Consider the following 12,511-nt stretch of genomic DNA (forward strand, 5'->3'; position numbering starts at 1 on the left):
CTAAAAGCTTATAGTATAGTAATAAAATAAGTACTTTAGAAGAAATAGAGAGAATATAGATAGAGAGAGAAGCCGAGTACTAAGTATTATAGAGTATTTCTTAGCTAAGTCTAAGGCTAAGAATAGAAGTAGATTTAGGAAGCTCTATTAGAGGTTTAGGAGTCTATATTTATAGCAATTGCTCCTTAAGTCTCTATATAGAGATAAGAGGTATCTATTCTAAAGTTCTATAAGGAAGTAATTTAGGATTCTAAATAGAGATATATATAGAAGAATATAGTCTAAAAGGAACTAACTATATTAAGAAGTAATAATATCTAGATAGAGGTTATTCTATCTTAAGGAGCAAACTTTATTATATCTAAGTAGGTATTTAATATAAAGAGATTAATTAGTAGAGCTATTAAGAAGTTTAAAGTAAAACTAGTTATAAGAAGTTTCTTTTAGAAGTTTAGAGTTAATTTCTAAGAGACCTTTATACTAATAGTTAGGTATAATACTTTAAGAGTATTTATAGCTATAGTTTATAAGAAGGATCTAGAACTCTACTAAGTAGATATAAATAATATATTTACTAAGAGTAAACTTTAAGAAGAAATCTTTATAATTCTACTACTAGGAGTTAAGATTCTATCTAATATAGTTCTATAAATCCTAAGAAGCTTATATAGACTAAAGTAAGTAGTAAGAGACTAGAATAAACTCTATATCTTAAAGTTAAAATAGATTAGGTTTATATAATTAGAAGTAGACCTATACTTTCTTATCTACTAGGAAAGGAATATTCTAATTCTAACTAATATAGATAATATTCTAATTATAGTACTAAAGCTAGAAGATATACTTTAGTTTAAGGAATAGCTAGGTAAGATATTTAAGATTAAAGATCGTAGAGAACTAGAGAAAATCCTTAAGATAAAGTTAATAAGAGATAGATAAGCTAGAACTTTAAAGCTTAATTAAGAATACTTTATCTAAAAGAACTTTATAAAGCTAGGAATAACTAAGGAGATAGCTAACCTAACTCTCTTACTAATAGATAGCTATAATAGCCTAAAGCTAATAGACTTATATAATAAGAGAGAGAATAAGATAGAGTACGAAAGCTAAACTAGTACCTAGATATAGCCTATAGTTATAATAAGACTAGATATTACTTTCTCTCTTAGTAGGCTAAGCTTATATATTTCTAACCTAGCTAAGAGATACTTATAAGCTCTAAAGAAACTAATAAGGTATCTAAAGTTATTCTAAGACTTAGGATTAATATTTAGAAGAAATAGAGGAAGTCTAATAGGATACTTAGACTCTAACTATATAATAGATAAAGTAGATAGAGTCTTAATCCTTAGAAGTATCTTCTTTCTTTATAGAGCTCTAGTTTCCTAGATAAGTAGAAAGTAGAAGTCTATTATAATATTAATAATAGAAGCTAAGTATATAGCTATAAATATATATATAAAGTAGTCTTAATTCTTAGTAGTACTCTTAAGAGAGATAGACTATATAGAGTTAGTAGGAGAATACCTATTCTAGCTAACTATTAAAGCTTATTCTAATATAGTAAAAGAACTAAGGCTAGTATAAATTATAGGAGATAATTAGATAGCTTTAACTCTTATTAAGAATAAATATACCTATAAGAGATCTAAATATATTAATATTATATATAACTATATTAGATATCTCTAGTAGTAGAGGAAGGTTATAGTAGAATATATTCTAATAAAAGAGATAGTTACTAATAGTCTAACTAAACTAAAGAATAGGCTATAGTTTTAGAAGCTTATAAGACAACTCTAGCTTATATAGAAAAGAGTAAAAGATTCTAGCTCTAACTATAGATTAAACTCTAGACCTAGAATTAATAAAAGAGGATACTTAATTAAGAGATATATAATATTCTTAATTAAGTAATACTAAGCCTAGGAGTTATACTATAGGAGAAGTAGCTTACTATACTTAATAAGTAATTAGGATCTAAGGAAATATATAAAGCTTAGAAGCTAGACCTTAGAAGAGCAAAACAAAATACTATTACTATTAAGGACTATTAAGCGCTTAATACGTAATAGTATAATACTAGGTTAAGGAGTTAAACTAAAATAGATTAGGTATATACCTCTAACTATATAACTATAGTACCTAATAACTTATTATAATTTAGAGATAGATTTAAATATAGGAATATAAGTAGAAGACTATCTAGCCTAAGTAGGAGTATTAGAAAGTATAGTCTAGTTAGATATTCTAAGAGATACTTTAGAGATTAGAATTAGGTAATATAGGTTATATAATACTAGGTTATATAACCTAGCTAATACCTATCTTAGGAGTAAGATATAACCTATAACTAATAAATATAATTAACTCGGTTAGTTCCTACTTATCGCCTCTACTTCTACTATATATTATATCTACGATACGAGCTTATCCGACGCCTCTATCTAATAAGACTTCTTATTAGCTCGCTTCTTTATATCTTATTTACCTACTTCTTTATATAGGCCTTCTAAGATTTCTAAGCTCTTTCGGTAAACTACTAGACTAGGTATTCTTCTTCCTAAGGCTATACTCTAGACAAAACTCTTCTACTTATACTTAAGCGATTAATAGGCTCCTACGAGCTTTATAGCGTTATTCTAAACTCTATTACCTACTAGCTAACGCTCTCTTCTAAGCTCTTTCGTCTTAGCTCTTCTAAGTATATAACGTATTTACTTCCTACCTTAATAACGCGTACGCTCTCTAAGTCCTCCTAAAACTCTTTAGAGGTAGATAGTTTAGATCTAAAGACTACGTTTTAGATAACTTATTATCCTTTTAGCTTTAAATACTTTTAGCTAAGAATTCCTTCTATATACTAGAGATATTCTATTAATACCTAGGAGTTCTACGGCTCTTTTATACGCTTACGATTAAGCGGACCTACTTCTAATATAAGTAGGTCGTCGTTAAATAGTTTTTAAAACTATTTTAGTAGTAGTTCTCTATTTAGAATAATCTTAGTAAAACTATACTAGATTTCGTACTCTACTACTCTATTCTACTATACTATATACTTTACTAGTATAGTCGAGGTATTACCTCTTCTACCTATTTCTACTTATAGCTACGTAGAGGCGTATAATTAGTCTTTATAGGCTAGAATAGTAAATACTTAGAGGAGTAACTTTAAGAGAGCTTATATAATACTAACTTAGTATAAGTTTATAGTAATATAGAATAGAAGAATTAGGATAATAGATTAAGATAGAATAAACTAAATAGACTATTAGAAGTTTAGGAAGTCTTTAGGAAGTAATTTAATAACGTAATATCTATAGTATACTCTTTAGATACTTAGTACTAGCTAGAATAAACTCTATCTATCTATCTATCTATCTATCTATCTATCTATCTATCTATCTACTCTATAGAGTAGAGGATATCTCTAGATAATAATTAAACTCGGAGGACGAATATATATATTAGATACGAGGTATCGATATCTAGAAGAACTAAAAATAAGTAAAAATAGAAGAATAGTAGAACTTCTAGAATATAGAAAGTATATTACTATATACCTAAGATATATAGTATCGTATAGTACTATTAACTATCGGAGCCTATATTAAGATATATATACTCTAAATATAATAAAGTCTAGAGTAGCTAGAGAAAAGAGATTTAATATAGTAGAAGAGAGTAGAGATAGTATATAATAAACGATAGTAGTAGCTAGTAATAATATTTTATAGAGGTAAATACTAGTATAAATAGAGTAAGTAGAAGAGTAAGTAAAATAAGGAGAAGAACGAGCTAAGTAGATATAAGAGCGAACTAAGAAGGTAGAAAAGTAAGTAGAATAGGTAGGAAAACGAGTAGAATAAGTAGAAGAGAAATTAAAATAGCTAGAGAAATTAGCTACGAAGATACTAATAGTCGAATAAATTATAACTATTATATAAGAGTAAGTAGTAGTAAGTATTTAGAAATAACTATAACTAGCTAATATAGGCGTATCTACTAATAGAAGTCGCTTATATATAGAAGTAGTACGTATATCTCTAGATAGCTAACTAAGTAATATCTATAGCCTAACTATAAGTATAACTCTATTAGCTTTTATAAACTCTCTCTACTATATAATAGATATCTCGAGAGCTAATAAGGCTAAGAAAGCGAATACCTACTCTAGTATAGTCTAGAAGTATATAAAGAGAGAGATATAAGGAGTTAAAGGATAAGAATAGTAGCGCTATATAGTAGTTACTAAGAACCTACGTAATACTAACCGAATCTATATAGCTTATATAAACGAGAGCGAGTTAGATTAGGTTAGAAAGGCGATATTAAAGACTATAGCTATAATACCTAGAAGCTATATACTATAGAACTAGCTTTACTCGATTAAGGTCGATAATACTAATCGTATAGCTATAATTACTAAGACTAGGAATATCTAATTAGAAGTAATTAAGATATTAGGAAAAGAGAACGAGACTAAAATCGCTAAGATTATAGAAGTATACTCTACGTAACCTATAACTCTATATAAACCTATAGTTTCTAGCGTTTCTTAATATATTTAGTTATTAATTATACTACTATTATAGATACTATACTATAGGTACTAGACTAGCTTAGTAAATAAGATAAGCTAAATATTTCTATAGCCTTAAGGAAGTTTAAAGTAGACCGTAGTAGTCTTAGTAACTACTAGAATAGTAAAACTAGTAGTAAGGTAGATAAGTTTAAATCGTAACGTATTCTTAACTACCTTTAAGAGGTATCTCTTATCGTATATATTAATAGATATACCTACTATAGAATACTTCTAACTCTATTAATAGTTCTTAATTTTATATATAAGATTAGTAGTTATAGGCCTAGAAATAACTAGGTACTAAGGTTCGTAAAGAAGTAGCCTAATTAGATTACTTCTAAGTATCTTATACTAATCGAGTATTTACGCTTTAAAGCTAATTCTAAGTAGTTATTTAATTAGTACTTTAAGCTTCTAAAGACTAAGATTGCTTAATATAAGATTAAGTCTAAGAATATATATAATATAGATAAGAAAGAGTTTATAATTAGCTTTATAAATAAGATAAAGCGTATTTATATAAAATACGCTTTAGAGATAAAGAAGATACTTAGAAACATTTACTCTAGTAACTATAAATAGATTACTATCTTAGCTAGTATCTACGCTAATAGTTTATAGCTACCTCTAATAATAATTTATAAAGCTTAAGAAAGTAATATTTAAGGTAGCTAGGTATAGGATTTTAACTCTAAGATCTATAAGGTTTACTAGCAAACCTCTAAGACTAGATAGACTAATAATAGACTTAGTTTTATATAGCTTAGAGACGTATTTAATAGATATATAAAGGCTAAGATATAGCTAAAGTAGAGGCTCTTAATTCTAGATAGCTATAGCTCTTATATAACTATAAAGTTTATTAACTTTACTTTAGAAAAGAAGATTCTAATTATAGTATTTCTACTATATAGTACCTACTGCCTATAGCTACTAGATATATTATTATTTAGGCCCTTATCTATTAGATATAGCTAGGAGCTTAATAAGCTAAATATAGAGTACTAAGAGCTATCTATAGTAAGAAAGCGGAACTTCCTTAGGTTATTTTAGCCTATATTTACCTAGGCCTTTACTAAGAAGAATATCCTTAGCTCCTTTAGTAAGACTAGTATTTATCTACTAGATCTATTAGTAATACTTAGTATATAGTAGCTAGAATTAAGGCTAGCTACTACTAGCTTAAAGGCCTTAAGCTATACTTTAACCTACTTAGAATTAAGCCTCTATCTTATACGTAGTATATTTAGATAGATACTATTTAAAGTATTTAATCTTAAGTATTATAAATAACTATAAAGCCTCTATAATAAGCTATTTACTATATAAGCTTAGAACTAGGTACTTAAGGCTAAAAACTATAGCTTAAGGTAGGCTATTACTAATAAGAAGAAATATAAGACTAAGAGTAAGAGTCTAATTAATAACTAGCGTAAACTAAATATAGATAGTACTATAATATATAGCTCTTAGAAGATAAAGGAATCTAATAACTTTATAGCTTAATAATAGCTAAATAAAGAGGTAGAATAAGCTAAGAAGGAGGCTTAGAAGTAAGCTAAGAAACTAGCTAATATATAGGAATTAATTATAAAGGAATAGTAGAAGTTAGAAAGGCTTAATTAGCGTATAACTAAGTAAGAATAAGCTACTAAAGTAAAGGTAGAGGTATAACGTATTAAAGAAGATAAGATAGCTAATAGATAGCTCTAGTAATACTTTAATTAATTATAAAAGGCTCTAAAGCGATTAAAATAAGTAGAGTTAAAGGCACTACCTCTATAGTCTATATTTATAGAGCTTATAAAGCTAGTAGTAAGTATATAGGCTAATCTAGCTAAACTATTAAGAATACGATAACTAAGTAGGAAGGTAGTACTAAACTTTTAGTTTAGTAAGCTTAATATATAGCAATTATAATATAGTTTAAATTATATTAATCTATATAGTAATAGTTAAGAAATACTACCTTAAAAACATACTAGAATTATAGACTTATAAGGTTCTATAGGTTATATAAAGTATACTTCTATAGATTAGCTAAAAAGATAGTATAAAGATATATAGGTCGATAATTATCTACCTAATAAAAGGCAACGATATAGCACGCCTACTACGAGACTAGTACTTCTACGTAGTAGAGGAATTAGTATATACTCGGATTTATAAACTACGCCGAAGACCTATATAGTACTATAAGTACTAGGAGATAGACTATATTATATATATAAGTAGCAAACTATAGAGGTATACTAAGTACGCGCAAGAAGGCTACTGCTAGTAAATATATAGCAACTCCCCGCATAGGCCCGAAAGAGAACTATATCGGTATAAGATAAAAAAAAAATTAAATCGACTATAGGTAGTCGTCTCTCTCCGCTGCCGGAATATCGCCGTTCCTCGATCTTAGATGCATTATCCACTCTTTCGTTATGTCCTCGATAATGTTCGAGCTTGCTTTACCTGCACGTCCTGGCGTACTTGTATACTAGCTCACATCTATAGAGTATCTTTAACGCAGCTAGGCCAGATATATCCGCCGCAGGATAGCGTTCGCACGAGCATCCGACTTGAGCTGGTCGATTGATGTCATGATACTGACGGTTGAAATGTGCAGACCTAGTAGCCACAAATGCGTATAACCGCAAACAGCCGGTAAAAGCTGGAAAAATTGGGAGACGGTCTGGGGACATGCAAAACCAACTGACAAAAGTGTCAACATCGAAACTCGCGTAGTTTTGTCTCCGAGGCTTTCATCCAACTCTTGACGAATCGTGACTGCATTCGGATTGATACATCTTGCCTGATGCATGAGTTTGACTCCTTTCTGGTCGGTCAGCTTTGTCGCTTTTCTCTTCTTCACCGGGGCGGATGCTCCTTGTGCACTGACTTGCAGGTTGGCGGATTCTCTTATGATGCTGGAGTCTGGCAGCGTGCGCAAAACGCTTGTCGCGCAAGAAGCTGGCATTGCAGCCTGAATGGCGGTACTCTTGTTCGTATCCCATCGCATAGCCGGGATGTATTGCCCTTCGTCTAAAAGGGGAACTGTTACAGCATGGCTGGAATCTTGCAATCCGTCTGCTGCTAGACGCCTAAGATGCTGTTGCAGTGTCTCTAGGGCACGCTAGAATAGTAACTCGAAATGAGGAAGCACAGCGGTCGCCAGTTAGTGTTAGTTATATATTAATTGCTAAAAGTCGGAGAAAATTCGGCTATAAAGCTCTTTAATAATCTGGAGTAGTTAGTATATCTTACTAAAGTAATGCTCCCGCTTCTTATATCGTTAATAGGATAGCCGATATCTATAATTTCCCTTATAGATAAGCGCTATAAACTAGCTCTAGACTTATATATCTAGATATAGGAGATACCTATATATATTACTTTATTAATATTCTAAATCTATACTTTAGTTATCTCGACTAGGTTAGTTAAGGTAAAAATCCTAAGCTATAATTATAGATAGGCTCCTCTATAGAAAGTATTCGATTAAGTATTAAAGTTAGTATAATAAAGATATCTAATTCTATAGAAGATAGCGAACGAGCTAGCTCTATATACTACTACTAGAATAGAATATCTATATTCCGATAGTTAGAGCTTAAGCTAGTTTATACGAGGTAGCTACTATACTATACTAATCCGATACTAGTAATCTCTCTTTTCTTATATAAACTCGCCTAAAAACGTAATAAAATAATACTTCTAATAGTTAATAGCCTTTCTCTAGCTTATAATTAGCTAGTAGCTACTTCTCTATTCTAAATCGTCTTTAATTTACTAAAATCGAATCGCCTTACTAAGTTAATTTATCTTTTAACCTATTCTTAGATACTATACGTTATAGTTCCTTAATTAATAAGAGTTATTAAGGCCTTATTCGGTATTATCTTAGTTATAGTATCGGTAGAGTTCGTAGTTCTATTAATCTAGCGTATCTTATAAACCTCTCTAGCTTTATATATCTATCTTAGTACTATAATATTAATTATTAAGTATTTCTTCTTAGTAGTACCGAGCTTAGCTATATATTCGTAAAGCGAGAGTAAGTTAGTATAGACGATTAATAGTAAGGCCGGTTTATTTAGTCGCTATAAGATTATAGATAGAGTAGTATTAATACTAAATACTATATTAATACTATAGCTAATAGTATATATCTCTAATATAAGAACTAAGCGTATTACGCGTATAGGTAGGCTCCTCTATAGAGGGTATTTAGTTAGGTAACAAAAGGTAGTATATAAAGATTTATATTATAATTCTATAGGAGGTAGCGAACGAGCTAGCTCTATATACTACTACCGGAACGGAATATCTATATACCGGTAGTTAGAGCTTATGCCGGTTTATACGAGGTAGCTACTATACTATACTAATCCGATACTAGCAATCTCTCTTTTCTCGTATAAACTCGCCTAAAAACGCAATAAAACAATACCTCTAATAGTTAATAGCCTTTCTCTAGCTTATAATTAGCCGGTAGCTACTTCTCTATTCTAAATCGTCTTTAATTCACCGAGTTCGAATCGCCTTACCGAGTTGATTTATCTCTTAACCTATCCTTAGATACCGCACGTTATAGTTCCTTAATTAATAAGAGTTATTAAGGCCTTATTCGGTATTGTCTTAGTTATAGTATCGGTAGAGTTAGTAGTACTATTAATCTAGCGTACTTTATAAACCTCTCTTGTCTCGTATATCTGTCTTAATACTATAATATCGATTATTAAGCGTTTCTCCTTAGTAGTACCGAGCTTAACTATATATTCGTAAAGTAAGAGTAAGTTAGTATAGACGATTAATAGTAAGGCCGGTTTGTCTAGTCGCTATAAGATTATAGATAGGGTAGTATTAATACTAAATACTATATTAATACCGTAGCTAATAGTATATATCTCTAATATAAGGACTAAGCGTATTACGCGTTTACTCTTAGTTAAGCTCTAATAGACGATATTGCTAGTTACGGTAAATAAGCTAGTAGCGGTTAATTCGGTACTAATAACGATTAGGTAACCGATTTGTAATAAGAAGTCCTTATTGTTTGCGAATAAGCCGTTAATAAAGATATATAACGCTATCGAATTAAGGTTTAGTAGTTAGTATATTAAACTATAGTTAAGGTTGTTTATTTACTATTAGATTCGCTTATTAAGGGCCTTAATATCGTTAGAGGTTAGTGTCTTTAATTAAGCTGCTACTAAGAGGTTAAAAGTAGCTTCTAGTTAATATATAGACGCTAGGTAAGCGCCTCGTACTCGTTATACTACGTAGCTATCGACGTCGTAAATAAGGCTAAGTTATTTACCTTATCCTTTTAGTATAATATAGATGTTATCGTTATCTAATAATATAGTATATCTATTAAAGGTTAAGGGCGTATTAGCTATTAGTCGTTCCTTAGGTTTGCTTATAAATACGAGGTTTTTAGCCTCTATACGCTAGAACTCTTAGTTAGCGAGGATTAGCGTATTATCGGTTTGTATTCCGACGATTCTAGTTCTAGGTAATTCCGAGATAGTAATTAGTAAGTATAGATTAAACGAGCTAGTTACTATATAGAGTTTATCCTTATAGTAGTTACTATACGTATTAAACTAATAGGTGCCTAATTCTACTAGTCTATAGAGTAGTAGGATAACTCTTATAATTATGCCGTAGTAGTTATACTCTAGTTCCTTAGGTAGTAACGCTAGAACGACTCGGTTTAGTTCGGTAGTTAACTATATATACGCTTAGCTAATGTCGCGTAATTCTAGCGTAAAACCTTACTTAATTAGAGTCGTAGCGAGGCTAATAATTACTCGCTATAATACTCGCTAGATTATCGGTAACTATATTAGTATCGTTTCCTTATTACGGTCGTTATATCCTTAAATAATAAGCCTTAATTTCTTATAGAGTTGTCCGTTACTACGCTTCTTAACCTTATAGACTATACGTGATTTAAATAGTCGGTAGTTACCGTGCCTCTATTAGTTATAAGGTTCAAATACGATAACTCGGTTAATTAGCCCTTTAATCTCTACCTTAGTTAATACCTTAAATAGACGGCCTAGTTCTATAATAACCTTAGTAGCTCTTAGTTTAATTAATTCGTCTATAGTACGCTATTCCTTAGTATTAACTATAGTAGTCGCTTCCGCTAGTATTAGTTTTAGCTTATTCTTTAATCCTTTTAGCCTTCTATATTTCCGAGGTACTATCGGAGGTTCTAGCTCTAGTTCGTAGTCGCTATCGTTACTAGTAGGTTCTAGTTAATTATGCTCGGAGTTATTAGCTTCTGCCTCTATCTCGTTATCGTTACTTAGGTATAGCTTAACTAAGGTAATTCTAAATCGTATCGGTCTACTAGGTAACTCTACGGTATAGTCTTCGTTCTTAATACGGTTTAGTAGGTAAGGGCTAGTCTATTAACCTAATTTACGCTAAACGAGTACCTTATTCCCTAGTAGTAGTTTCTTTACTACGAGTAAATTAGAGCTATTACGAGTGTTTAGAGTATTACGGATTAAACGTTCTAATTAAAGGCGTTTAAGTTCAGCTATAGCCTTATAGATAGCGAGGGCTCGTTGTTTAATATCCGGCGTAGAGGTGCTTATTAATAGTAGTCGTAGATAGGCACCGAATACTAGTAAGGTTAGTACTAAACCTCGAGGTCTAGTAGTATTATTAATAGCCTTAATAGCTATTTATAATACCGTATCGTTCGGAAGGTTAGTTTCCGATTTAATAATATCGAACGCTCGTCGTAGTAGTATATAGTATCGTTCGACCTTACTAATACTATTATATACCTCTACGGGTACCTCTTTAGTAGTAATATCTATAGCCGCTATATACTACTAGAATTCGTCCGTACGGAAGTTAATACTAGCGTCGTAGACAATACGTTCCGGTAGCCCTTAATAGACGTTAATCTAGTAGGTACGTAAGGTATTCTAAACTACCTTAGTAGTTATATTAGGTAGGAATCGTACGGCCTAGAAAGTAGTAGCCGTATTAACGACGTATAGAACTAGTCGTTTAGGCTGTCCGAGGTATATAATATTAACGATAACCTCCGTATTAAAGTTAATATTATCGTTACGGAGGGTAAATTTAAATCGCCTAGGTACTTATCTATAGAATTAGTATAACCTATAGTGCTTAGTAATACGCTAGAGAGTATACTTATTATGTTTAGTACTAATTCGGTCTAGTACGGCGGCTAGCTTATTAATAGAGGGGTAGCCGAATCGGCGGTATAGCGTTCTTAACTCGCTCTTAGAGAGGTTATATATAGCTAGGTAGGTATATTCGTCGAGTAATAGCTAAGAGTAACTCTATTTACGAATAATAGGTATAGTAACCTTATTATTACCTTAGATTAGTAGGTTCTTCTAGTTATTAGTTAGTTAGTTCTTATATACCGGTCTACCTCTTTAAACTAGAGTAAGTAGTACGCTCTATAGATATCGGTCGAGAGAAAAGTCTTCGAAAAACCCTCGTATATCCCTTTATTTATAGCCTACGTAGCTACTTCCTTCGCTTCTATTCTCCTTCGGATAATACTAGGTATCTAGTAAGTCCTCCTCTTACTAGGCTCTATCCTTCCTCTTCTCTCTTCTCTTATCCTCCTATACCTCTTCTCTTATAAGTAAGAATTAGTCTAGAACCCCTTCTTAGATAAGCTACTTTGCTATTATATATAGCCCTCTCTTTATATTAGCTAGATCCTTCTAGTTTATAGATCCCTCTACTTAGAATAGTAGGTATCTTCTCTCGTTCTATTTTAGATAGAATATATATATATATTTTAGTATCTTATATCTCTATCTATATTCGCAATCTAGTATAAATCCTAGGACTCTCCTTTTAGTAAGGTATTGCCTTATTCTAATATACTCTATCCTTAAAAGTATAACTATTATACTCTCT

The 12,511-nt window shown here is 30.8% G+C and overlaps 1 protein-coding gene across 1 annotated transcript; it reads right to left on the reverse strand.

Moving 5' to 3' along the window:
• Positions 1–7,109: 7,109 nt before the first annotated feature.
• On the reverse strand, positions 7,110–7,593 carry RHO25_008576 (uncharacterized protein; the record flags this gene model as incomplete). The annotated part of the gene is made up of 2 exons (XM_023605093.2): positions 7,110–7,411; positions 7,479–7,593. 2 exons carry the CDS (start codon positions 7,591–7,593, stop codon positions 7,110–7,112), a joined length of 417 nt encoding a protein of 138 aa, XP_023448469.1.
• Between the last annotated feature and the right edge of the window lie 4,918 nt (positions 7,594–12,511).

This window comes from Cercospora beticola, chromosome 5, assembly GCF_033473495.1.
Source record: "Cercospora beticola chromosome 5, complete sequence".
Classification (NCBI taxonomy): Eukaryota; Fungi; Ascomycota; class Dothideomycetes; order Mycosphaerellales; family Mycosphaerellaceae; genus Cercospora; species Cercospora beticola.